At 60.7% G+C, this 26,712-nt stretch overlaps 1 protein-coding gene across 2 annotated transcripts in view; it reads right to left on the bottom strand.

Moving 5' to 3' along the window:
- CACNA1I (calcium voltage-gated channel subunit alpha1 I) overlaps nt 1-26,712 on the bottom strand; it is a 114,914-nt gene that overhangs the window by 13,878 nt on the left and 74,324 nt on the right. For both annotated transcript variants that reach the window (XM_023631848.2, XM_070254562.1), the window contains exons 10-29: nt 25,002-25,396; nt 17,536-17,687; nt 16,645-16,830; nt 16,222-16,339; nt 15,335-15,490; nt 14,763-14,856; nt 13,889-14,091; nt 12,763-13,224; nt 12,310-12,410; nt 11,481-11,604; nt 11,155-11,223; nt 10,441-10,625; nt 9,790-9,916; nt 8,335-8,460; nt 5,804-5,893; nt 3,619-3,811; nt 3,161-3,312; nt 1,832-1,941; nt 1,091-1,224; nt 170-240 (exon numbers count right to left, since the gene is read on the bottom strand). In XM_023631848.2, coding sequence (XP_023487616.2) covers nt 170-240; nt 1,091-1,224; nt 1,832-1,941; nt 3,161-3,312; nt 3,619-3,811; nt 5,804-5,893; nt 8,335-8,460; nt 9,790-9,916; nt 10,441-10,625; nt 11,155-11,223; nt 11,481-11,604; nt 12,310-12,410; nt 12,763-13,224; nt 13,889-14,091; nt 14,763-14,856; nt 15,335-15,490; nt 16,222-16,339; nt 16,645-16,830; nt 17,536-17,687; nt 25,002-25,396 — 3,248 coding nt within the window. The remainder of the gene's footprint in view (nt 1-169; nt 241-1,090; nt 1,225-1,831; nt 1,942-3,160; nt 3,313-3,618; nt 3,812-5,803; nt 5,894-8,334; nt 8,461-9,789; nt 9,917-10,440; nt 10,626-11,154; nt 11,224-11,480; nt 11,605-12,309; nt 12,411-12,762; nt 13,225-13,888; nt 14,092-14,762; nt 14,857-15,334; nt 15,491-16,221; nt 16,340-16,644; nt 16,831-17,535; nt 17,688-25,001; nt 25,397-26,712) is intronic.

The raw sequence follows: 26,712 nt of genomic DNA, 5'->3' as shown, positions 1-26,712 counted from the left end.
GACCCTCTCTACCGCTCACAGCCCCTGCTCAAGCTGCTTCTCTGGAGACGACATTCTGCCCAGGCTCTGGGCAGGTCTGGGGAGAAGGGAAGTCGGGGACTGAGGCCACCAGGGCCAGTGTGACAACCGATGACAGCCAGGCGGGGCTGCTGGAAGGAGCGGCTCTCACCTGGGGCAGAGCTTGCACCACCGTGTCCAGCAGGGCCCGCATTCCTGTAGCCATCTTCAACAGCTTCAGCACTGTGGGCGAGACCCGGCCCAGCCCGCTCAGCCCAGGCCAGCGGGGACAGGCGTGTGCACGTGTGAGCACACGTTAAATGGGGAAGGAGAGTGAGAAGGTGGAGGAGCATGTAAGCCAAGGGGGAGGCTCTGTGATGCCACCACTACAAGAACGTGGGTGCAGCTACAGGGTGAATGAGGATGTGCACAGAAACATGCGTGTACAGGTGTGGATGTCGGTGTAAAACGGTCCAAGAGAAGGAGGACATGCACAGCGGGCCAAAGGGATATAAAGTGTGTAAGTGTGTAATTCACCGCGAGGAGGAAAAATGACCGACACGGGAGTGTCCACGTCTCTCCCTCGCCCTCTGGCTAAAGAGGGCTCTGGCGTCACTGCTGGGTCTCCCCACATCCCCACCTGGGGATCTGGAAGCAGGCCGTGTGCAGGGTGAAGAGGAAGAGACACTGAGGCAGGAGGTTTTGAAAGAAGTGTGGGGACAGCCTGGGGTGAGAGGGAGGCGTCTGGGAGAAGAAAGGGGCTTTTAAGAAGCGTTGAGGACGTGTGTCCCAGCCAGTGTTGGAGAAACACCGGTGTCTCCCCAGCCGCGCTGGGTTCCTTTCATCCCAATCAGGCAGGACCACATGGGGCACGGTGTTATAAGGAGGCAGGGGCGCGGGGTGCGGCACAGAGCTGTCGGTGGACGGGGGGCACGTGAGCGCATACACAGGAGGTGAGCATGTGCCGGGTGTGTGCTCCTCCTGGCTCCTGTTCTCCCTGCTCAGCAGGGCACCCCCTGCATGTCCTCACCCCACTCCTGTGCTCTCCCGCGACAGGGAGTCCTATCCTGCCCCCGCCTGTCCCAGCCCTCACCGCGGGCAATGCGCAGCACACGCATGATGCGGATGATGGTGGGGTTGATGGGCAGGGCCGCATTGATCTCGATCTCCTCCAGTGTGATGCCCATCACGGACAGCAGCACGATGGCTAGGTCCAGCTGGTTCCACCTGCTCGGCCGGGCAGAGGACGAGAGTGGGAAGGGGGTGAGGGGCCCTCTGGTTTAGACACCCCTCGGCTAGGGGAGGTTCCCAGCTCTCCACCATCCTGATGTGGCCCACAGGGATGTGAGGCCACCCTCCCTACTAGCCCCTCCAGACCCCCAACAACAGCCTCTGATCCCTCAAGCAAGGGGTTGACCAGGCTAAATAAATAGCTCTGGCCTCCTGCAGAGGAGGAAGAATGGGCTCTGACTTCTAGGTCTGAATTTGGAGCCAGCTGCTCCCTCTGTGTGGCCTTGGGCTAGTCCATCAGCCTCTCTGAGCCTCACTTCTTCCCTCTGAAAAGGACTAGCATGAGGTGTGCCCTGCTGTGCCCATGGGGTATGGAGGATGCATGAGCGATAAGCTGAGGAGACCTGGGAGAAAGTCCTGCACCCATCGGATGGGACCATAATCCCTCCCTGTTCAGGGCTGTAGGCAGCCCCTGGGGGCCCCTGGCCATCAGTGCCCACTTACTGGTTCCCCTGCTCTGGCTGTTCCAGGCTTCCCTGGGGTCAGGGCTGCCTTCCCATCCTGCAGCTATGCCACGCTGCCCCAGCCTGGCCCAGCCCCTCACCGGTCCTTGAAGAAGCGCCTCAGACCAAACGCCACCAGCTTCAGCACAGCCTCCAGCACAAAGACGGTGGTGAACATGTAGTTGCAGTACTTGAGGGCTGTCTCCAGGGACTAGGGGGGCAAAGAGAAACATGATTTGGGCCCCAGGACCTGCTTCCCACCTTCCTGCAGTCAGAAAGTCTCTGCCTTTTAAGGAGAGAATTTAGTTCATTCACATTTAGTGCAATATTTTTGTATCTGCTTTTATTCCTTCCGTCTTACTTAATGTGCCCTATTTATTTTACATTGCTGTTTCCTCTTCCTTCTTTCTGCTGGTTTGGTCCAGGTGCCCCTCTTTGGAGGCAGTCTGGGGGAGTGGTAATGGTAGCTGTCAAGAACCAGACTGCTTAGTTGAAATGCTGGCTCAGCACTTACTCTTTCTTCACTGTGTGACCTTGGACAAGTCATTTGACTTCTCTGGGACTCAGTTTTCCAATTTGTAAACTGGAGATGATAACAGTCCCTACCTCAGAAGGTTGCTGTGAAAATTAAATGGGCTAACAGTCCAGGGCCGGACACAGAATAAACACTTGGTAAATGTGAGCTACTGTTATTCCATTTCTGCATGTTTAATCTGGAAGATCTACAACTACTTTTCCATACTGCCAACGGTTGCCTTCCTATCCCCTGCACCCATAATATTCCCCTCCTATCATTTAAAATAAGAAACTCCTCACCTAGTAAGTAGAGGCTTTGAGAATGAACTTGCCCCTCCGCGCCCCTACATGCCCCTCACACGCACGGCCTGCAACTAGCTGGGAAGTGCCACCCTCTTCTGACCCAGTGTTTGCACCCAATGGTCCTGCCGCCTGGGGCGCCGTCCCCCAGGCTCCATGTGCCCAGGTGCCACTGGAGCCCACGTGGCAGACTGAATGCAAATCGAAGTCCCAGTCCTGCCTCCACCACTCACTGGCTATGTAATTTGGGCAGCACATTCTACTTCTCTGAGCCTCAGTTTCTTCATCTACAAAATCTGGAGAAGCTCCCCCTCCCCACCTTAGGGCTGCTGTGAGGATCAGAGAGTCAATATCTGTAGCACACCTTGTAAAGCATCATACTGAACACACCACAGCCCCGTCACCCATGTTCAAGGCCAGGCCCATGCACCAGGAACGAGTGACCTTTCCCTCCCACTCATCTGTCCTACCAGACCCTGAGTTTCCTGGGCACAAGGCCCTGCATGGGGGGCTGCTCGGATCCTGGCCCACCCTGTCCCTGGGGTGGGGTCCTGCTGGGGCCCCAACCCTACCAAGTGGCCTCAGGCTGAGGCTGGGGCCAGGGCCAGGCTCACCGTGGGCTGGTTGTAGTGCTCCAGAGACATGGTGACCACGTTGAGGCAAATGATGAAAGTGATGAAGATGTCCAGGTAGTGGCTGGTGCACATGGAGTGGATGAGCAGCCGGGTGGGACAGTAAGTGGCATAGTAGGGCAGCCGCTGGGCCTCTACAAGGAGTGTAGGGGGAGTGGCACAGACCACAGAGGGGTGGGACCGAGGGGGGGAACAGAACACAAGAAGGGAGAGGCAGAGGGGAGGGAGGAAGCATGGGAGAGAGATGTCGGTCCACCCCAGGCCCTGGGAATCCGAAACCAGGTCTCCTCCACCCAGACAGGCAGCCACAGGGAAAGGGGCAAGACGTGGGGGAGGGTGGCAAAGAGGGAAGACACTGATTCTCCATCTACCCCAATGTGCACATGGCAGGGACTCTGGGCCAAGGGCCGGGGCGGCCCCCTCCACAGTCACCCACTCACTCCGGCGCTTCTTCTCCAGGCGCCGCAGCCGCTTCTCCTCGCGCCGCCGCGCCTCCTCGGCCTCCTGGTGCTGGCGGCACTTGTGGAAGTTCTCCACCACGACGCCCACAAACATGTTGAGCACAAAGAAGCTGACGATGAGCAGGAAGGAGATGAAGTAGAGCAGCATCCAGGGGTTGTGGTTGGGCACGGGCTGCAGGGAGCCAGATGGGGGCTGAGGCACACTGACTGCGCGCTGCAGGGCCCCCCGTGTGTGGGCACCCCACCGCGCTGAGCTCCAGTGCAGTGGAGGTACTGACAGAGCCTGCCTTCTAGGTGGCTGCGAGGTTTGATGGAAGTAGCAGTAGGAAGTGCCCACCCTGGCCTGGCACATGTAAGGTGCTCAGCAGAGAACCCCTCCCCTTCCCTGCTCTAGTTGCTGCCTCCTGGACATATCTACCTGTCTTCTTCTCACCCACCAGTCCACCCATCCAGCCATCCACCCACTTATTCATCCATCTATTCATCCATCCATCCATCCGTCCATCTATGCATCCATCCACTTATTCAACCATCTATCCATCCATCCGTCCGTCCGTCCGTCCGTCCGTCCGTCCGTCCGTCCGTCCGTCCATCCATCCGTCCGTCCATCCATCCATCCATCCATCCACTTATTCATCCATCTCTCCACCCATCCATTCATCCACCCACTTATTCATCCACCCACCCATCCATCCATCCACTCATTTATTCATCCATCCATCCACCCATTTATTCATCCATCCATCCATTCATCCACTTATTCATCCATCCACCCATCCATCTACCCATCCATCCCTCCCTCCCTCCACCCATGCACCCACTTATTCATCCATCCAACCATCCATCCATCTACTTATTCATCAATCCATCCACTTATTCATCCATTCATCCATCCACCCATCCACCCACTTATTCATCCATCCATCCATCCATCCATCCATCCATCCATCCACTTACTCATCCATCCATCCATCCATCCATCCACCCATCCACCCACTTATTCATCCATCCACCCACCCATCCTCACACCCATCCACCCATCCATCCACCCATCCACCCATCCACCTATCCACCCCTCCATCCACCCACCTATCCATCTATCCATCCATCTACTTGTTCAGCCATCCAGAAGCAAGGCAGGAAACAAAACAGCCAGCTTTGTGGAGTCTGTGTGTGTGCGTGTATGTGTGTGTGGGGGGAGGGGGGTGGGAAGGAGGGGTGAACAGACAAAGAAGTGGAAGAAGATGCCTCTAAGTGTTCTCATTCCTCCCACGTCCCCATCCCCCACCTCCAGCTCCAGAGTCATATGGGGCCCATGAGGCTAAGAGCCAGCGGTCACTTACAGGCCTCGGGGCTGCCCACAACCCTGACTCCATTACTGAGTGGGCCCTGTCCTGACCTAGAGCATCTTCTATTCCTTCTCCCAAGGACGCCCTCAGCCTGGACACAGCCAACCCTGGTCAGCCCTGTGTCTTGCCTCAAGGCCCTGCCTTGCCCCAGAGGGGCCCCCTGCTCTCAGGGGGATCCTGGGAGTGAGGGCTCAGGCCTCCTCTCAGGCCAAGCCTCCTTTCTGATCCCTTCCACCCAGGCCCACCCCAAATCCATCCTCATCCAACAGCCCACAGGAAGCTCCCACAAGCAAACTCGATGGTGACACTCTCTTGCTATAAGGCCTTCACTGGCTCCCACTGCCCTCAGATAAACTCCAGCCTTGCCATGGTACACCCAGGTCATCCTGACCTTCCAGCCCTGCTTCACCTTCTCCACTCACCTCCTGCCACTCTCCTTTGACTTTCTACTCCCAGCCCTCGACTCATGACTCCCTGAGCACATCACTCTCATGCCTCAGGCATGCACCTGCTGTCCCTCTGCCAGCTGGCTCAGCCCCTCTCCTCCTCCATGAGGTTCTCCCCCCACAAGGTTCTGCACCCCTCCAGGCGGGAGCCAGCTCAGGTGTTCTCCCTGCAGAGCAGGAGATTCGGTGAAGCAAATGGAACAATGACTCACGCTACTCAAGGAGCCGCCCTGATGGTGGAGGATTCAGGCCAGGAGGGTGAGGGGTGGGCTGTGGGTCTTGCTGACACCAGTTGCAGACCACTGGGCCCCAAAGACACAGTGTCCCTCCCCCGCTGCCTGGGCCTGACCAGGCCCCAGCCACACCCACCTGCTGGTCCACAGCGACAGCATCCAGTCCGTTGTACATGATATTCACCCAGCCGTCCTTTGAGGCCAGGACAAAGAGGGACATCAGGGCCTGGAAGACACGGGAAGGGGAGGGTACAGAGGTACAGCTCAGGCTGCATCTGCTCCCTCCTCAGCTCTCCATTTTTCCGTCTCTGGGAGGCAAAAGGACAAAGAGGCCCACTCCAAAATGAGGGCAGAGCTGTGCCCTCAACCGACAAACCTGCCATATATCCTGTAGGCATTGCTGCAGGAGAATGAGCACTGGACCAGGAGTCCTGGGTTCCAGTCTCAGCTCTGAAATTAACTGGGCAAGAAAATTCATGAACTCTTGTCCTCTCACCCACAGAATGGAGCCAATACTTAAGGGCCTGCCTGCCAGGTTTGCTGGGAGGGTCGGCTGAGACTTTAAACTGGAAGGTTCCTGACAAACATAAGGGGCCCTGCCACTGTCACCCCAAGCTTGTTTCCAGCACCTGAAAACAGGAGCTCGTGAGAGACGTCAGGAGCCCTGGGTCACAGCCCAAGCTCTGCCACTCGCTGGCTGTGTGACTTGGGGCAAGCGCCTCAGTGCCTCTGGGCTCCAGCTTCCTTGTCTGGAAAGGGCAATAATTCCCCTCACCAATGTGAGATTTTGAAATGGAGGTGACCCCCAGGAGACAGCCAGCCAAGGTTCCTACACAGACTGCCAAAGCAGCCCCATGTCCCTTCAGTGGGGCTACACGCTGGTCCTAGAGCACCGAGCACAGAGCCTCGCACACAGCAGGTGCTCAATAACGTTTCTAAGGTGGACTGAACCTGTGCCATCCTTGCAGAGCCCGAGCGTGCTGGTAATTAGTGGGTTCACAAAGGGTCCAAGACCACCAGAGGCTGACTGGAGCTCACAGGCCCTAAGCCAGAAGCCCCGCCCCATCCTGTGTGCTCCCCCACACCTCTTCACTCGTAACCCAGGGCCCTGGACCAGGCAGTGGGGCTCTGGGATGGCTCTCCCGCCCTCACTGGCCTCTCCTTCCCATCCAGCCAGCACAGGAATGGTGCTGAGGGCTGCCCAGAAAGGGCTCAGGCCCAGGAGCTGGGCAGGGCAGAGGACACAGAGGGAGCCCTCCCTGCCAGGCCAGCATATGAGACCCTCACATGCCATGGGGCAGTGTTCCCGTGAGCCCTCAGATCATAGAGCCCTGAAGTACAGAGAGCCCAGGACTGGGAATCACAGACCTGCTGTCAGGTCCCCACGGACAGATGAGCACACTGAAGCACAGAGGGGGACTGGAACTTCCCTGAGGGTGCACAGCTGGTAAGTGGGCCAGGAAGGAATAAAGGCCCTGGGCTGTGCTGTAACCCCTCACATTGCTGCCTGCTGAGAAGACCCTGCTTACGGGTCCGGGGCATCAGCCTGGCAGCAAGCATGCCCAGAATGGGAGACAGCTGGGCACGCTCCATGGGGGCCGGGGCCAGGGTCTGGGCCTGGCACTGAGGTCAGGGGTCAAGAGTAAGCTCCTAAAAGGCCTCCACTGGCTTTCGCTCAGCTTCCTGGAACGGCTTTTTTAAAGGTCTGCTTTACCAACCATTGAGCTGTTAACAAGATGAAAAGCCACTGCTTCTGGAGAACCTGGAGGGGACGGGGGAGCGGCTGTGTCCTAGTTCCTGACCCCCTTTTCCTGGCCACTCGCTGCCCCTCTACGACCCCATAGCTCCTCTCCCAGGGGTATGGGGAGCGGGATCTCTAGTCACGTGGGGTGGGAGCTTCAGTGGGATCCAGCTGGAGGGTCCCCAGCAGAGGGGGCAGGGCCGGGCCCTGGGCCACACAGACCTAGATCTGTTCCCTCCTGTGTGACCCAGGGAAGGCGCTTCCTCTCTAGTCGTACTGAGCCATCTGGGTGAGCCCTCAAGAAACATGAGCAGTTCTGAGGAGGGGGGCAAGGCTCTTTGGAGGCAGCCAGCTGGGGGGCATCTGGGGCACTGCCCAGATGGGTCAAACCTGGCAGGTCCCCAGGAGAGAGGATCAGGGGAGAGGCAGGAACAAGCAGGGTCCTGCCTGCAACTGGCGTGCAGAGTGGAGCAGATGGGAAACCCACCCCGCGCCAGGCCTGACCACTTTCATCTCTGCCACGGCCTGCCTGGTGGGCAGTAACATTCCCATGGGACAGACGAGGAAACTGAGGCTCAGAGAGGCCACACCACCTGTGAGTGGCAGAGCCGGACTCACATCAGGTCTGGCTGACTCTAAAACTCCTGTCAGTGCCCCGGGGTCGGGGTCGGGGCCAGGAACCACTGTCCACTGAAGCGCCTGCTAAGTGCCAGGGGCCCACTGGACACTCCGCGCTCAGGATTGCTGGGCCTCACCCACCTGTGAGGGCAGCACTACCCTTCCCATGCTGCAGAAGAGGAAACTGAGGCTGGGAAAGTCCCAGCAGGGCAGGACTGGAGCCTGGTCTGTAATCCCAGGGCCGCTGGCACCTACGAGCTGTCACCCCGCACGGGGACGGGTCAGGTGAGGGTGGTGGAGGCACTCACCTGGCCCAGGTTGTCGAAGTTGTACTTGTGATGGACCCAGCGGTAGTTGGCGGCCACGCAGTCCGAGCGGTTGGTGATGTTGCGGGTGTCCACGCCCAGACAGTGGTAGAATTTGCCCTTGAAGAGCTGGGAGAAGGGGAGGGGCTGGGGATCGTCCTACCAAAGCTCCCGAGGTGTGGGCGGGGTGCAAATCAGAAGAGGGACCCGCCCCTCAGGGGCACCTGCTCTGTGCGCAGCCTGGGCCCAGCGCTGGACCACAGCATCTCACCACATCCCCAGCACAAAGTGGGGCTGCTCTCATTGTACCTCCCAGATGAAACAGCCCCAGGGGTGCGAGGCATCTTCCCAAATCCTCTGAGAGTTAGGAAGTGGCAGGGCCAAGGCTCACAGCCCGGTCTGTCTGACTCCTGGGTCTTCCACAGACCCCGAGATCAGAGCCCAGACCTGCACTGGGGATATGGGCAGGCACTCCACGGGCACAAGTTGCCTGCATATTCCCAAGGGAGAGAGAAGTAAAGGGACGCTCTCCAGGAACCCAAGCCCTCCTCATGTCAACTGCCTGGACGGGGCAGGGCCACTGTCCTCACGGGGTCCACATCAAGGCCCTCCTGCCCTGATGGCTCCTCCGTGGACCTCTCAGCAACCCCAAAGGACAACTGTGCCCAGGGCCCCTCCCAGCTACGGCCCCAAACACAGGCCCAGGCAAGGAGCCCGGGGGCCTCAGTGCGGGGCTGACACTCAAGACAGACGAAGGCACTCAACAGCAGCTCAGACCCCCAGAGGGCCCAGGTCCTTCTAGCCACCCCCCTGACCCCGTCACACAGTTTATGATGTGCCCACTCCTCCCTGTCCAGCCCTGAGGCCCCATCCTATTCCTGAGCTGGGCTCCAAACCAAAATCCAAGTCAGCTCCAGGCCCTGCCCGGGTCAGACTCTCCACGGTCCCTAGCCTGGAGGAGCCGAGTCTCAGCTCCTTAGCTGCCATTCCAGATCTTTCCCCAGTTGGCCCACCTCATCTCTCTACACCCGCCACAGCTCTCAGGGTCTTTTCCCAGACATGCGCTGCTTGGTCCCATCTCTACACATGTGCCCATCCTCCTCTGAAACGCCTTCCCCCATCATGACCTGTGGAAGTCAGCTCCTTCAAGGCCCAGTGCGAAGGTCACCTCCTTCAGGGGGCTCACCCCCTGCCCCCAGCCCAGCCCCGTGTTCCTGTGGAGCTGGGGCCCCTGTGATCCCATTTACCCAGACTGCCTGGCGCTCAGACATTTGAGCCCGCATCTGTCTCCCTCCCTGGACTGTGAGCTCACTGCTGGCAGGGACCACGGCTGTTCCACCAGGGCTGCCTGAGCCCCCAGGTCAGCTGGCACAGGGTCCAGAGACTGGACAGGAGTTTAGAGTCTCTTCTCCAACCACAGGCCCGCCCCACTGTCTGCCCAGCCCAGGAGCCCCTCACCTGCACCCCCAGGATGCCGAAGATGATGAAGAAGGCACAGCAGATGAGGACGATGTTGCCGATGGGCTTCAGGGACGAGATGAGTGTCTCCACCACCAGCTTCAAGCCAGGTGCCCTGCTAATGACACTGGCAGGGAGGGACCAGGGACGTAGTGAGCCCATAGCCAGGCCCCCAGGGTGTGAGAACAGGGGCAGGTGATGCAGAGAAGGGGGCCAGGCAACCCAGATTTTGGCAGAACAGGTGGTGAGCACCATCCAGGCCCCAGATCTATAGGCAGAGCAGGCACTGTGCCCTCACCCAGACCACTTGGGGTCCACACTACACCCTCGTCTGGGGCCCGAAGTCCAGACACTGCAGTGAGCCACCCAGGCACACACAGAAAGTGGGCAGCAGTCCTGGGGGCCACCTTCAGCCCCACCCTTCCAGCACACACACACACACACACAGAAACATACACACAAACACAGAGGCTCCAGGCTCCTCCCCCAGGAGCAGCAGCCACAGCCCACTCCCTGGCCCCACTCAGCTGGCGCCTGACACCTGCTATCAAAGGACTGAGTGGGTCGGGAGCCGGAGTGAGACCCACTTAGACCCAGGGGGCTTCCCTGGACGGTGCAGGATTCCCCCGTCTGCAGGGGAGGCGTCCTCACCGGAGGGGGCGTAGGGTGCGCAGGAGCCGCAAGACCCGAAGGACCCCCAGGATCTTGGCTCCCCCGGCCGAGGCCACGGACACCACGATGTCGATGATGGACACGAAGACGAGGAAGCCGTCCAGCACGTTCCAGCTGCTGCGCAGGTACGCCTCCTCGCCGAAGTACAGGCCCAGCGAGACCACCTGGGGCGGGGCGATGGGCGGGGTCAGCCGGACTCCGCGGGAGGGGCGGGCAGCGTGGGTGAAGACAGGCCGGCCTCAGCGAGCGGGCGGGCGAGGTCACTCGTGCCTAGCATCCCCCCACCCCGAGGGCCGGCGATAAGGGAGGCAGGCTCGGGGCCCCGCAGGCCGTCCTGTTGCGTTCTCCCGGCACATCTGGCAAACCTCATTCAAAGCCACGCGCTCTGGGAGGCGTCCCTGACGGAATCCCTTCCCTGTGCCCCTCCTCCAGCAGGCACCTCCGCTACACTGTAAACCTCTCCTCGCATTCGCCTTTCTGGCCGGTGTGAGCTCCTAGAGAGCAGGGACGTGGTTCCCCCCGTGTCCCGGGAGCCCAAGGAATGGCACCGAGCAGGGGTGGGCCTGGGAGGCTTCCTGTGGAACGTTGCTGCTGGGCAAGTAAGTGACAAGCCGCGGGAGGGGCGGGCCAGGGCCAGACACCCCACCCCCCCAGGTGGCGCTGGAAGAGGTCCCAGGTGAAGCCGGGAGCTACCTTCAGCGTCATCTCGCCCACGAAGATGGCTGTGAAGATGTAGTTGGACACGGTGAGGAAGATGCGTTCCTGAAAGAGCCAGGAGATTCCATGGGCCCAGGGGCTCCCGGAACTGCCAGGCCACCTGGTCAGCCATCCAGGAGAGGCGGCCACTTCACAGTCCAAGGGGGCGTTCCCCACCCCAGAGGCAAGCTCCCTGCCACACCTCCTTCCATGGTGTTGGGCCTTGCTGAGCTCTTGGCTCTGGCACACTGTCCCATAGCAGGCCCTGGTGGCCTGCCTCTCTGCCTCGTCCCTTGCCCCGCCTGAAGGCTGCAGCCACTCACGGTGCTGCCGGCCTCGATCTGCGGCCGCTCCAGGGCGATGGTGATGCAGTTGAGGAAGATAAAGGCCAGGACGACATAGTCAAAGAGCTTGTGGGCGATGACGGTCTGACACAGGACCCGGAACCTGGGCAGGGGTGGGCAGGGGGCCACATGAGTGTGGGTTTGCCCCTCACCCCGGCCAGGAGGAAGGCAGAGAGCCCAGGACACATGGGGACCAGGATGGCCTAGAGGAAGCTGACCCTGCTCTTCTCCTCTGGCCACACAACAGGTGGTAACTTCACTCCTGCTCAGGGTGCCCATCTGGGGCCGCCTCCCCTGACCACACACCGCGGCAGCTCCTGGCACCACAGGATGAAGGGCACCCAGCTGGCCCTGGCACTCAAAACTTTCCAAACACTGTCCCAAATACCTGAGCCCTGTCCTCCAGCCACTTGCCACACGTTGCCTGATGCCCTCAGCTTCTGCCCCCAGGCCTCCCCTCAGACTGCTCCCTCAACTGCCAGCCTCCATCTCTTCACCTCCCCAAGTCTGCTTCCACAGCCCATCACGAAGGCCTCCTCCCCCAGGAAGCTTCTGATGCACCCCACCCGACAGGAGCACCCAGGTTACTTGAGGCTTTGTTCAACTTGGCACCCAGCACAGGGATGGCCTGGGCTGGAGGAGATGCCCAGGAAAGCCCCCACATGAACACTCCCCTCCCCTGCAGACCCTTCCCCACTGGGGTTTGGGGGTCCCTCCACCAATGGCCTTGCCTGGCTTGGCGGAACTCTCCCCCTCCCCGACACGTCAAGCCCCTGCTCCCACCTTGCCCCAGCCTGGCCCCGCCCACCTGTTCTCGGGGGAGAAGAGGTAGACGGACCAGGCCTCGCGGACTTCGCACCAGTCAGGTTTGTAGACGTCGATCATCTTGCGGACGCGGAAGCACAGAGTCTGGCAAGCGGAGGATGGGGTGCAGGCGGGTCAGCGCCGCGCAGAACTGCCCATCTGCGCCCACCTGGGCCATCTGGCAAACTGAGGCCACCGGATGACCTCCGAACTGTCCCAGCAAAACCAGAACCCTCGCTCCACGCGGGGCAGGCAGGGAGGGCTGCTCTCCCAGTGGCGGGCCCAGCTCAGGCGTAGGCAGTGCCGGCCCGCCCCGGGCTTACCCACCTGGAGCCCTACCTGCTTGGCCCCGCCCCTGCCGAGCCCGCCCCCTCGAGCCCCGCCCTCAGCCCCCTCTCCGGACCTCGCGGATCCTCCCCCTGTCCCAGGACCGCCCCTGGGATCCCGCCGCGCTCACGTAGTCGATCTCCTCCTCGTCCTCGCCGCGCTCCCGGCGGTCGTCCATCTTCGTGAAGACGTCCTTGGCGATGTGGGGCATCCTGCCATTGCAGTCCTCGTGCCCGGTGACCGCGCCCGCCGCCCTCCAGGCGGTCCGGGGGTGGGCGCCCACAGACGGCACCTGCTCGGCCAGGTCCACCGAGTCTCTGGTGTCGAGGGACAGCGTCCGGCGGTGGTGGCGGTGACGGTGCGCCGGATGGGCGCTGTGAAGCGCGTGGTGGGCGTGCAGGGGCGCAGCCCGCGGCGGCCCCTCCTCCCGGGCGCCCTCGCAGGCCCGGGCCCCGCCGCCGCGCTCCCCCGAGAGCAGGGACTCGTGCTCGGCCGACGGCGGCCTGTGCTTGAGGCTGTTCCAGCTGGAGCGGCGGCTGGCCCAGGCCCCGCTGCGGCCCCACGGCCCGTAGTAGGAGCTCCGGGAGCTGGACTGGGAGGAAGCGGGGGGCTCCGGTCAGCGCCGCCACAGCCCACAGCTGTGCCTGAAGGCAGCCTGCACGGCCGCTGAGGCCCTGAGAGGGCCACCGCCTGGCCCGTGGGCGACAGAACTGACCAGGCCCAGGGGTCCTCTCTCTGCCCTGCCTCTCACTCCATCTACATGTGTGGACGTGTGGGCATGTCCACAGTGTGGGTACATCCCTTCCTGCCACCTCACTTCCCCTGAGAAAGGTACAGCAAGCTGGGGCAGCTTCCCATTTTACAGGTAAGGAAACTGAGGCTCAGAGAAAGGCTGTAACTTGCTCGTTGTCACACAGCTCGGAAGTGGCAGAGGCTGGATTTGAGCTCAGGTCTGCCTGATGCCAAAGCCCAGCTCCTTACCCTACACGTTACAGCTAAGATGAAGATCCAGTTCTCTACACCAGATCTACTGGCATCATTCATTCATTCATTCATTCATTCATTCCTTGTTGCCAGCCCTGCCCTGGGCACCCAGGAATGCGACAGACATGGTCCCTGGCTGCTTCTGGCTGGACGGTCTGGTGTCCTTAGCTTAGGTACCAGTCCGAGGCTGGACAGGCAGGCACTAGCGCCCAAGGTCCCTCAACACCCCCCCAGCAGGGGGTAGCCATGCAGAGCACCCCACAAGGACTCACCAGGGAGCGCTGGTCGTAGCTCACCCTCCCCAGTGACATGACACTGCTCTTGCGGGAGCCCAGGGCCACCAGCATGGGGTCCGGCTGCAGTGAGAGGCGGGGGGCAGGTGCCACAGTCCCAGCGGGGCCCAGGTGTCCACCCAGAGGGAGGTTGGCGTCCAGGTGCCCATTGGGGGTCATGGGGATTGGACAGAGCTTGGGATCTGGAGGGGCAAGATGGAGACAGAGGGAGGGGCAGACAGACAGAATAAGAGCAGAAGAAGCCGTGAGACAAAGAAAGAGACATGGAGGGTAACAAAAATGGAGAGTTTTTCTGGGGAGACCTCCTCTACCAGGAAGTCTTCCTGGTTGGACTCCAGTACATATGCCTCCCCTCTGCCCCGCCTGCAGGGCTCTCAGCTTAATTTTTGGACTAGTGGCTCCCCTGCCTTCTGTGCTCAGGGACAGCCCTGAGCTTCGCCCAGCACGGGAACCTCACTCCCGCGCCCACTGCAGGAAGCAAGGCAGAGACTGTCCAGCCCGGTTACTGAGAAGGACACAGCCTGGGTGGGGGAGGTTCTATGCTGCCCAGTGGTGACAGACAGGACCAGAAGCCAGGTGTCCCGAGGCCCGAGGCTCTTCCCAACAGGCCACACCATGTGGAGGGTGTGAGTGGGCTGCAGCCACTCCAGTGGCTAGAATTCAGGAGGGCCCAAACGTCACTGACCTCTTTTTGGATTTAGCATTTCTTTCAGTTGTGAATGTAAACAACAACCAGAGAATTAGCAGCCCCAGATCCTGAGCTGGAGGGGAAGCCGGACCCTGTGCCCTCTGCCCACCTGGATCTCTGGGGCAGGGTCCTGGCCCCCTAGCTGACAAGTAGAGGTCTGTTTACCTCCACCGCTGTCCAGGCCCTCCTGGAGCTTGTCAAACTCCTCCATGTTGGATGAGCTCCGGTCCTCGTCTGAGTAGGAGCGATTGGCGTCGCCCTGGGAGACCGTCCCTCACGTTGGAATGCAAGTCAGCTCAGCCCTTCCCTCCCTCCCGAATTTTTCAAGGGTGTTTCACCTCCATTTTACGGATGGGGAACTGAGGCTCAGAAAAGGGGGGTAAGAAGTTAACGAGGATCTAGACCACAAACCCACATCTGCCAGACTACGTGTCCCCACTGCCTCAGAGAATGCAGGCGGCAGGATCCAGAATCCCAGATCCTGGGGGCTTCAGAGTCTCAGAGATGGAGAGGCCTCATCCTATACCACTAGGGGAGAGGCAGGGATCCCAGATGCAGCCTCCACTTGCATGCTCCCCATGATGGGAAGCTCATCTCCTCATTGGCACCCCCTCCTTTGGGGACCTGTTGCCTGCTAGATGTTTGAATTGCAGTCCTCCCCCACCCAGGACCCCTGCCCCCCATCCAGTCTTGTGCAGGCCCCGTGGGGGTGCTTCCTCCACCAGGGCCACAGTCACCTCTGCCTGGAAGCCCTCCACCAGGATGGCCACCAGCAGGTTGAAGAGCACGTAATTGCCGAAGGTCATGAGGGCAACAAAGTAGAGGGAGGCCCAGGGGGAGGTGGAGGCCATGCCGTTGTAGAGGACGACGTTCCAGTCCTCCTGGGTGAGGATCTGTGGGGGAGGGGACACGGCTGAGCCCCAGAGTGCCCCCAGGCCCCAGCCCAGCCCAAGGGCCGAGCAGCCCAGCGGCTGGCACAGCTACAGGAACGCTGCAGCCCATGCACAACTGCAGCATCCTCTCACCCGGGCTCACAGTCCTCATACGTCATGGCCCTAGCTGGGGCGTGCCCGCCCTCCTCACACACGCGCTGCCCTGCCCGCTGCCCCCAGTTTGCCCACACTCTTGGGTTTGCATTACACACTCCTGCCCTGACACTCATGCCCCACTGACCGGTGCTCCCTCCCGGCTGCTCCCACAACCCAGCCTCTCAGCACACTCTACTGCTCATGCCCCAGCTGCCGGACACGGGCCCACCCTTCCTCCTCGCATTGCTCCTTCTGCACCCACTGCACCTGTATATGGATACTCATTGAACCAGCCCACATTACACGGAAGGAATTAGTTTCAGAGAAGAATCCTAACGTGCCCAAGCAGAGGGGCAGGAGTGGAGGGGCAGGGATGGGTGCCCCACAGTCAGTCCAGCCCCCGAGTCAGTGCTGCACCAGCCTGGCCTCGCACCCAGGGCCTGCCCCCTGGAGGCTGGAGCTGAGGGGCCTCCCTGCCAGGTTGCCCCTCTTCTCCAGATCCTCCAAGGCTGGTGACACCTCTGAAGAGTGATCCTGGGTGGCGGGCCTGGGAGAAGCCCCTCCCCTGAAGCACACGGACACAGGCTGCTGCTCACCTGGAACACAGTGACGATGGCCCACAGCAGGGAGTCGAAGTTCTTCCTGTCGGGGACCGTGTCGCCCGTGTCTGTGCGCAGACTGAATTTGCAGCCAAAGATGTGCATCCCGAGGATGCTGGGGGAGGGATGGAGGTGGCTCAAGGGACACACACACATCAAGCTCTCTGCCCACCCACCTTGTTTCATTCTCAGAGTAAGATGGGAGGGGGCAGCCCTGGTCCCATTTTATAGACGTGAACACTGAGGCTCAGAGAGGAGGTTGCCGCCCAGAGCCATAGGGGATTAAAGGATGGTGCCAGGAGTCACACCCAGGTCCAGGGTGTTGCCCAGAGAAGTTCAACCAGCCACTCTCCCCCGGGGCTCCTGCCCACGGCCCTCGCAGGCTCCACAGGGGTGATCCCCAGTGTGGGCAGGGCTCACCTGAAGATGAAGATGAAGAGCATGAGCAGCATGCAGAACGTGGCCACGTTGTCCATGGTCTTCATGAGCACCACGAGCTGGCGGCGCAGCGCGGGCATGAAGCGCACCAGCTTCAGCACCCGCAGCAGCCGGAAGGTCCTCAGCACCGACAGGCCGCCGTCCGCCTGGCCCACGATCTCCCAGATGCTGCAGCCCGAGGGGCAGTCGGGGGTGGGAGGGGAGAGAGGCAGGAGGGATCCCAGGAGGACGGGAGGAGAGGAGGGCAGAGGAAGAAGGAGAGGCCAGGAGGATGGAGAGACGGAGTTTCCATTCATTCATTCATTCATTCATTCAACCAAGATTATTTCACAGTCGTTGGCGTTCCATGGCACAAATAATAATAATAAATAATAAATAATAATAAATAATAAATCAGGGGCTCCTGAGCAGAGTCCACGGACACCCCCCAAGAAGTTTATGTCTAGAATTCAGGAGGTCCATGAAGGTCACAACCTCTTTTTTGAGATTTAACATTCTTTTGATTATGAACGTAAACAACAAACCACACAGAATTAGTAGTTCCTATGACTTTGGGGCCAATCAAAATCACTGATATTTTTATATCACGTGCCGGTTGCTGCAGGTATTTCCGAATATTATTTCTGCTCATCCCTTCTTTGGAATGGTGCTAGTCACAGACCTGCTGCTAGATCTTGCTATTTCATGCGTTAATCCAGAGGCACGTATACCGCTAAATCACAAAGTCTTAACTGTGTCGATAAGTATTTTTCAGTGTAATTGGTTTCCTTTGGTCTTACGTGGTTTGTTTACTGGCTGGAGTCAGTGCATTAGGTCTCCCACCTCCCCCGCTCTGCTTCTGGGCCCACAGCCTGCGGGGGGCGGGCACGGCACCTGATGATGACAATGATGCTGTCAAAGATGTTGTAGGGGTTGCGCAGGTAGTCGAAGAGCCCGAAGGCGGCCAGCTTCAGGAGCATCTCCAGGGCGAACATGCTGGTGAAGACCACGTTGCAGATCTCCAGGATGTTGGTCAGCTCCTCGGGCTGCGGGGCCGGTGGGGCAGGAGATAGGGACCCGGTCAGGCCCCAGGGCAGCCATGGATCCCTTCTGGATGCCCACTGGCTTTAGGACCCCCAGAGAGGCGGGAGGCCAGGCCCTGCCACCTGGCTGCCTGTCCTGGGAGGCCAGTGTCCTTGCTGGAGCTCCACCTTGCCCCCTACACAATGGCCTTGAGAGCTTTGCGACCCTGCTGTCCTGAGAGGTCCACTGACCTTCTGCAGATTTGGAAATGATGCTGGTGCCACGCGCTAAAGGAGGTATCATGATACCCACTTCACAGGTGAGGAAACTGAGGCACAGAAACCAGCCTGAGGTCACACGGCTAGACACAGAGCAAGACAGCGGCAGGCCAGTGATGGTGGAGACTCCCCGGCCCCCCGCCCCAGCCCGTTTAGTGAGTGTGTGCAGGACCTGCTCCGTGCACTTCACAGGCGTCATGTCACTCAGCCCCTCATGAGAGCCCACTTTGCAAGGGAGGAAGCTGCTCAGAGAAGGCAGACGCTGCCTCAGTCTGCGGAGCTACCACAGGGCAGAGCCAGGACTCGAACCCAGGCAGCCTGGCTCCGAGGCTCCTGCCCTTAACCCCTGCCTGTGCAGACTGCCCTACCCAGCCCTTCCCCAGCAACGGCCGGTGGCTGGAGACCCCCGTGCACTATGAAAAGAGGACGGAGACCAACTGTGTGCCACGATGGCTCTTAATCCACCTGACCGCCCTGTTGGCGGGGCCTACTTCACCCACTTCTCAGAGGAGGACACTGAGGCCCAGGGAGGTGAAGGGTTAAAGTCACCAGTTGGTCAGAAGGAGATGAGCCCCCACTGGCCACAGAGCCACCCTCTGCTCCCAGAGCTGTTCAGCTCCTGGTTTTTAGCAGCAGGTGACATCCCCACAAACGGGACCATCTGAGCAACCACAGTATATAAAACAGGCCATACCAAGGGCCATGACGGGCAGGGTTCCAGGTCCACCCCCGCCCCGGCCTCAGTTTCCTCATCCATAAAGCAAGGGGCGGGGAGTGAGACGATACTCATCCCAAATCTCTCTGCTAAGGGCCCTCTCCCCCCACGGCCCCTCTGGGACTGGGGAAGTGGCTGGTGTCTGCTCACCCCGGAGCCACGTTGGGAAGGGCCATTCATCCAGCCCCGACCATAAGCCCCAAGCTGAGCTGACCCCCAACAGAGTTACTGATGCCTCAGACAGCCTGTGTGGTCACCGTGGGCATCTCCGTTTTACAGATGAGGAAACCGCGGCTCGGGGAAGTGAACTGACTCACTCAGAGCCACCAGCAAGGATGTGGCAGAGCCAGGCACCCAACCAAGTCAGCCTCCAACTGCCCTCCGGTCACACAGACTGAAACCCCACCTGAACACATCCATTCATTCATTCACCCCTTCATTCCTGCATGTATTCCACAGGTCTTCTGAGCATCCAGTGCGTGCTGGACTTGTGCCACCCAGGGTGGCCAGTGGCGAATGAGCCAGGACGTCCTCCCTGCCCTCGAGAAGTGCGGGCTCTGGTGGTGAAGCCCGACGCACAAGTCAACAAGCCAGTTGGTAGGTGTCAAAACAGAGGGAAGCTGAGGGTGGCTGGGGGGAACAATGAGTGGAGTCAGGAGCAGTGACATCTCAGCAGAGACCTCAAAGCTGAGAGAGAGAGGCAGGCAACAGAGAAGAAGGGAAAGTGTCCAAGCAGAGGGACCAGTCAGAGCAAGCACGGGGACGTGGGGGAGCTCCGAGCCACCAGCACAGCCCACCCTGCGTGACAGGGCACTTCAGGGGCCTGCTGTGATTTGGGGTCAAAAGGAGACGAGGAAAAGAAAAAAACCAAACCACCCACTTCCTGCCCGGTGCCTGAGAAATCTAATAAAACTGCCAGCTCCTCTCAAGCCCAGATAAAAGAAGAAGGCCCCATTTCCATGTGTAATTATATTTGACTCACAAAATGGTCCTGAAAAAAGAGTGGGACCCTGAGAGGGGCCCCTCAGTGGGGAGGGGCTGGGGCCCAGCATCCCCGGCTGAGCCAGGCCCCAGATGCAGCTCAGAGCCACCAATTTCCCAGCTCGCCAAAACCGAGATGAAAAATGTGGACGTTGACAGTCCATAATGGCGATCGCCCCGCTCTGGGCCACACACGCCACACAACACACTCCCGCCCGCGAGTGATGTGCAGAGCCCGCCACTCTGCTCTCCCTGAAAGGTCACCCGCTCGCTTCCCTCCTCCTCCACAACAGCTGTTTCTCTAGTCAAGCACACACCTGTTAATCTTTTCCTAATGGACCATCCATCACTCCTGTGAGCAGTTTTTTGGGAGACAGACAGTGAGCGGGAGAGAGACAGACAGACACCATGAGTGAGAGACTAAGGAGGGAGGTATGTGAAGAGAGACAGACAGACAGACAAACAGACAAATATAGACGCGGGGAGTGAGAGGCAAAGACAGGTGTGGAGATATGAGACACAGAGAGAAAAACACAGACAAAAACAGAATGAAGGACCAGGATCATGACACCGTGGGAGTCAGAGACAGAGCCAGGAAGTGAGAGAAAGAGCAGGCAGACAGACAGACAGGAGAGACTGCAGGGAGGCAGCAATGACCCCCTCAGAGGAAGAGGAGGCGCTGAAGGGCAGAAAACCAGGTTAAGTCAGAGGACAGGTGAGAGGGGCTGCACCCTGCAGGGAAGGCCAGAGGTGGAGGGAGCCGGGCAGGGGCAGGGCCAGCCCCTCCCTGCCCGAGGCCAGGCTTGGGAGGCCCCGGCTGCCCAGCCTCCAGCCATTTCCGCAGGGGTAGGTAAGCGCCTGGCTGGGCAGGGGGCTCTATGCTGCCCCAAGGAGCCCATCTAGCCCAGCACCATCCCCATGACAACGGCAGCTGGTGTGGAGCGTCTCCCATGGGCCAGGCAGTGCTAAGCACTTTCCATGAATTATCTCATCTAAGCCGCAAACGTCACCCTACAGTGTCCCCATTTTACAGATGGGAACCTGAGGCTAAGAGAGGAGAAGTAACAGCCCAGGGCCACCACCAGATGGTGGTGGAAGAGACCTCAAGCCCAGGTCTTCTCTCCCTGGCCTGCCGCCCTCACCAGGGCCCAGGTGCCTTCACCTGCCCCACTTTTCTGACTGAGGCTCCAGGTCAGCACAGACAAGTCACTGCCCTGCTTACGAGCCTTCCATGGCTCCCCACTGCCGTAAGAATAAAGCCAGCTTCAAGACCCATCGTGGATGGACAGCCCCCCACCGAGCCTCCTGGGCTGTCTGCCTTGCCCCACATGCACATCCTCCTTGAGGGCTCAGGGTCCTTTGTGGGGATGCTTATGCTCCTGGTACCTTCATCTGTCCCTCCTCTGTCTTGCTGATGAAATCCTAGTCATCCTTCAGGATCCATCTCCAGTGCCACTGTCTCCAGGAAGCCTTCCCTGACTGCAGCCCATGCTGGTGTCTCTCTCCCCTAAGCCCTCCCAGAGCTGGAATGTCAGGCACTAAGCCACCCCATCTCCTTCTTCCCAGAGTCACTCCAGACCTGGGTAGGCAGTGACTTTACGGGGCTGCTGAAGAGAGAATACAGCCTGTATTGACCCATACATTGATCTGGAGGCCTTGAATGCAGTCCCCTGGGAGCTGGAGCCAGTGGCCATGCTGCAGCCTGGGTTAGCCCTGCACCAGGGGGGCTGCCTGCACCGCTGCCCTGCTGCCAGTGCAGCCTGGCCCTCCTTTCAGTTGTCCAGCTTGGTGAGCATCCTTGCCCAGCCCGGAGGAGTCATGCACCCGGACGGGTGGAGGCTGGGAGGGGAGAGCTGAGGCGGAGGCTGCTCCCAGGAGCAGCGACTCCCTACCTGCCTCCTGTCGGCTTTGTGGAAACTCCAATTCCACCTCAGCATCTCAGAGCCCAGTTCTGACACCGGTCACCATGGACAAGCCATTCCACCACTCAAGCCTCGGTTTCCCCATCTGCCCAGTGGTGCTAAGACACTCCCCCTGCCTGCCCCAGAGGGCTGCGGTGAGGATCACATGGGGAAGGGACGTGATGACACGTGACAGCAGGTGGTGATGGGGGAACCTGGCCGCCCACGCTGACCCTGGCCCCCGCCTGTCACACAGCCTCAGTCACGGCCATTCTGGGCCCGCCCTCCTCCCAGGGCTGTCCAGGGGCCAGACTGCAGTATCTGACCGCCTCATGGGTCACACAGGCCCCTGCCTGGCCGACTCCTCTGGTCACCTGTCACCTCCTCCCAGGCCAGTCCCTGCAAGGAATAGCATCTGTGGCCACGAGGAACCTGGGGACACTCCCTTGTGATTGTGGCAGCAGTGACCATCCAAAGGCAACAGGCACCCAAAATCCCACCTCTCATTCATTCGAGCCCCCATGACCAGAGAGGCAGGGGCGGCCAGCCTTACTTTACCGATGGAGAAGGAAAGCAATACCCAGGCTAGTCCCACTGTCACCACCTGCCACCCCCCTGTGGCCACACCAAGCTCCCTGCCAGTAGGGTGGGCAGCCGGGGCGTGGCAGGGGGCCCCAGGATGCCTCCCCTCTGTGGCCACCACCCCTGAGGGAGAGGGGCCACCTCTCTCTGCAGGCGCCCCCTCAGGTGGGGCTGCTCAGAATAAACATGGGGGGCAGGCCGCTTCCCGCCGAGCACAGTCTGCCAGCCGAGGGGAGTGGAGCAAAAACAGTGGCAACTCCCAAGCAGGCCCCACATGGGGCTCGCTGCGTCACACAATGGCTGCCGCTCCGAGCGGCTTTAAAAAGAACATTTTAAAAATTCTCCCTCCCCCTCACTTTTTCTTTAATTAATTAATTTTTTGAGGCTCCAGAGAGTGGATGGTAAACTCACTCCAAGGGTGGGGGCGTAAAGCTCCAGCACAAGATTCAGAAATAATTCCTAACTTTGAGCACACCTACTGTGTGCCAGGCTTCCTAATGCATGGAACCCTCCCAGCCGCTCTGTGAGGAGGGGACCGTGCGCCCATTTACGGATGGGGACACTGGCTAAAGGAGGCCAAGTGACTTGCCCAAGTCCACCTCGCCGGTCAACAGCACAACCGGGGACGGAACCCAGACCTTGAGTGACGGACCTCACCTCTCTGGGCAGGGGCCTTCAACGTGCGGGGAGGGGGCAGGTGACAATAGCTGCTTTGAGGGTGGTTGTGAGGACTCAACACACCACACAGCCTCTGGGCCTGGCACTTAGTAGGTGCTCAGTAAACAGCCTCTCCCAGCTGATGGGGGCACCAGGGGGTGCCTGCCGTGCCAGACAGAAGAGCCTCCACCATATTCGAGGCTGGAAGGCTGCTCGGACAGGATGCAGCAGCAGGAGAGAGGGCGACAGGCCAGGCAGGGAGACCCTGAGGAGGCTTGGGGAGAGCCATGGCCTGGCCTGAGGCTGGGGCAGGGGTAGAAGGAGAGGCTGGACCCAGAGGACACAGCTGCCCTGGCCTGCATGTTGCCTTGGAGGGGCCGGCTCAGAAGGCAGGGACCAGTTGGACGCTGGCAGACAGGCCCCTGAAAACAGCCCTGCTTTGTAGCGTATGCCAATTTCCACAGTGTCAATACTCCCACCATGGCCACTTCCAAGCTAGCAACCGTTTTCAGCAGCGGGCGTGCAAATCCCTGAGGGTTAGGCAATTGGCTCTCGGAGGCTGGTCCCCTGCAGGGACCACGCTCCGGCTCTGTGCAGCAGGACCACAACATGACAGGTCCCTTGGAGCTGCCCCACTCAGGAACCAGAGCCAGCAGCCCAACGGCATCTGCTCCCTGCGGGGCCTCCCCCAGGAGCGCTGGGCCAGAAGGCTGGACCCCAGGCGAGGGGGTTCTGGGCAGCCTGTCTCCGCAGCTTTGCTCTACACAGAGCCTCCCCCAGCCCTCCCCAGAGATCTTTTTAATTAAGCCGGAATGGCTGGCACACCGGCAGCTCCTACCAGTGTCGGCAGCCCCAGGGGCTGTGTTTAAGTAAATTGAATGGAGCCTGCGCTTGGCGAACTAATGAAGAGGGAAATGAGAGCGTGGTGCGGCAAGGGTGGAGGCCCCGCAGAAAGAGGGCAGCAGGGAAGCAGAGGGGCCTGGGAAATCCCAACCCTGCGGGGTGTCAGCCTGGCCACAGAAAGATGTGGGTTCAAATCTGGCCCCTGACTGGCTGTGGGACCTGGGCCAGTGGCATCCCCTCCCTGGGCCTCAGGGCCGTCAGCTGCTAAGTGGGGTGTCCTCACAGGACTGGGGTGCAGGTTAAGGGAGGGAAACTACCCAGGGAGGGAAACTACTACTGTGGGGGGCAGCAGAAGCCAGAAAATGGTGTTTCTCCAAATGGAACCAGGGCTGGACTTTTCATCCAGGCTGTCACCCTGGTGTGACCTGTGGACTGGGGACATCTATGCTGACCCCCACAGCCCTCTATCCTGTGTCCCCACAAATAGCCCCCTCTCCTCACGTACACATCCTCCCAGAGATCCCACTACCTCCCTGAAGCCATCCCCTTCCCCATGTGCTATCCCCACTTAGGGACCCTTTCTCAGAACTCCTCTGACCCCTGAACGCCCAGTAGGACCCCCCTTGGCCCAAGGGGCCTGGGACACACCATTCAACTCAGCCCACACCCCCTGCACCCCATGCACCCGGAGCTGAGGATGGAAGAAACCACAGGGCTGGCCGAGGAGGGAGATGGGGACGGCCGTTGCTGGACAACTGCAGGGCCACCCTCAGTGCCATGGGGCTGTGGGGAGGGTGGAGTAAGTGGGGGCCTCAGGGACAGGAGGACACCCCGCCTGCTGAAGGTATGTTCAGCATGAGCCTTGAATGTTAGTGAAAAGGTCTGTGTTTTGTGCTGGGGCAATGGGGAGCTGTGGAGGTTTGGGGGCAGGGGAGAGCCTGGCCTCTGGAAACATCACTCCAGCTGTTTTGGGGAGAATGCACAGGAGGGCTCACATGGAGAGGTGACAAATGCAAGTTAGCTTGGAAGGGACTGGCCGGGGGTGGGCTGTGGAGCCTTGGGGTGCAGGCTGAACGGCCTAGGAGGAAAGAAACTGGCCTGGGTCCCACCCCAGTGAGGCCAGTCCCAGCGCGGCCTCACTCGTTCACTCCTGCACCCACTCAGCAGACACCCAGAGCTCCTCCCTCCTCTGGGCCGGACCCTGGGGTGCCTACCAAGGCCACAGGGGAGCGTCGGCCCCAGCCCCAGCCACGCGGGACACAGAGCCTCAGTGGGTATTCAGCACATGGGGCTGACTGTGCTGGCTTGGGCCGGGGCGCCCAGCCCTCCCTCTGCACCCCGCCCGGACCCCCCCCCCCCCCCGTGCTCAGCCCCACTGGCCTGCTCATGGTGCTCGATGCCCATGCTGACGGTGTTGACCAGGATGGCCATCATGATGCCCCGGCTGAAGTACTTGCTGTCCACGATGCCTCGCAGCTTGGCTCGCATCTCCCGCCACACATCCCCGCACAGCCGGGCGGCGCCATCCGCAGGCTCCTCCTCGTCCTCCTTCCCCAGCCCCGAGGAGGTGCAGTCCTCGCTGCTCCGGGCCCCGTCCCCATCTGCCTCGGCCTCGCCACCCTCCGAGTCCCCGGAGCCCGAGCCCTCCTGGCACGAGGGACGCCGGCCCGCCTCACACTGGCAGCGGGGGCAGCTGGAAGGGTCGGAGGCCAGCATGGCGGAGATGGGCTGCACCAGCGCGTGAGGGTCCTGGGGGCTGTGGCCTGGGCACAGCTCTGAAAAGCAAGCAGAGGGCAGGATCAGTGCCTCGGGTCACCCTGGAGAGCCCTGGGGGCAGTGCCCACACCAGGCCCCGGGTTAACACTGGGACACAACCCCACATGCCCTTCAGGCCCACAGGTCTGCCTGGACCGCGCCAGCCCCACCCGGGGGGGCCAAGAGGCCAGTGGTTCCTGGGGAAACACTTCCCCTTCTGGGTTTGTTTACCTCCACATCGAAGCAGGGACCAGGGGCACCCGCCTCAAGGCCTGGGGAGGATTCTACTGGGCCACCCGCGTGCTGGGCCTGCAGCGGGGCCTGGGCACACAGACACGCTGGCTACCCTTGCCCCATCACTTCCCGGCCCGCGGCCCAGGGTTAGTCACCGAGCAGACCCCCTGGAACCCCAGCACCTCCCACCGTCCTGCTCTGTGACATCAGGCAGTCTGGGCAATGGCTGGGGGGAGCTTCTGACAGCCCGTGTGGAGGGCAGACACCCCTCAGGGGAAGCTAGGGTGGCCTCGGCCTTCCTCAGCTCTCCCACCTGCGTGTGGAGGGCATGGCATCCCAGGAAGGGAAGGAGGCAGGAGGCGTCGCCCTGGAATTGCCCTGCAGGAGCTGAGCTTCAGAGCTGGCCCCAGGGTGCAGGCAGGAAGGGCCAACAGGGGGTGGGGCAGCAGCTGTGGCCCCTCCGCTGCCCAGGGGAGTGTGAGAGGCCAGGGCCAGTCTGGGCCCTGAGCTCTGTGATCCGCGAACCCTTTCAAAGAGGTGACACAGAGCACTCTCCAGGTGGTTAAGCTTCTTCTTTGTATTTGTTTATTTTCCTAGAACGAGCAGGTTTTGCTTGCGTAAGCAAAAAAAAATAACATTCAAGGGAATGGAAACATGTAATGGCTGCCCTTCGGTTCCACACTCGCCTCCACCTACCTCCCAGCGCCCTGGACACGGCCCTTGACTCCTTCACCCCCGGGAGCCAGAGCGGGGCAGCCTGAAGCCCAGGGGTCAGTCCCACCTCAGGGCCGGAGGACAGGGCAAAGCCCCTCCCACCCCACCTGTACCGGAGGCTGGGCCCCTGACACTTATTTCCCAGGGAGGGGGAGGCACGAGGTCCGGCCCAGGCCCCTCTAGACTCCCCCTGGGACTTCTCTCCACACAGGTTCCCTGGAGAGCGTGGTGGGCGGCAGCAGGAAGCACCCCCTCCCACAGTAAACACCCCTCCCCACGTCATCCAGGAACTCCGGGTGCCAGCCGTGCCCAGGCCCCAGCTCCCCCGTCCGCGTGCTGGGCCAGCCCACGGCCACCTGGAGCCTCCTCCGAGACCAGGCCTGGACGG

The sequence above is a fragment of the Equus caballus genome, chromosome 28 (genome assembly GCF_041296265.1).
Source record: "Equus caballus isolate H_3958 breed thoroughbred chromosome 28, TB-T2T, whole genome shotgun sequence".
In the NCBI taxonomy this organism is placed as follows: Eukaryota; Metazoa; Chordata; class Mammalia; order Perissodactyla; family Equidae; genus Equus; species Equus caballus.
Note: the sequence above shows the minus strand (reverse complement) of the source record. Positions and strands in the feature narration are given on the sequence as shown.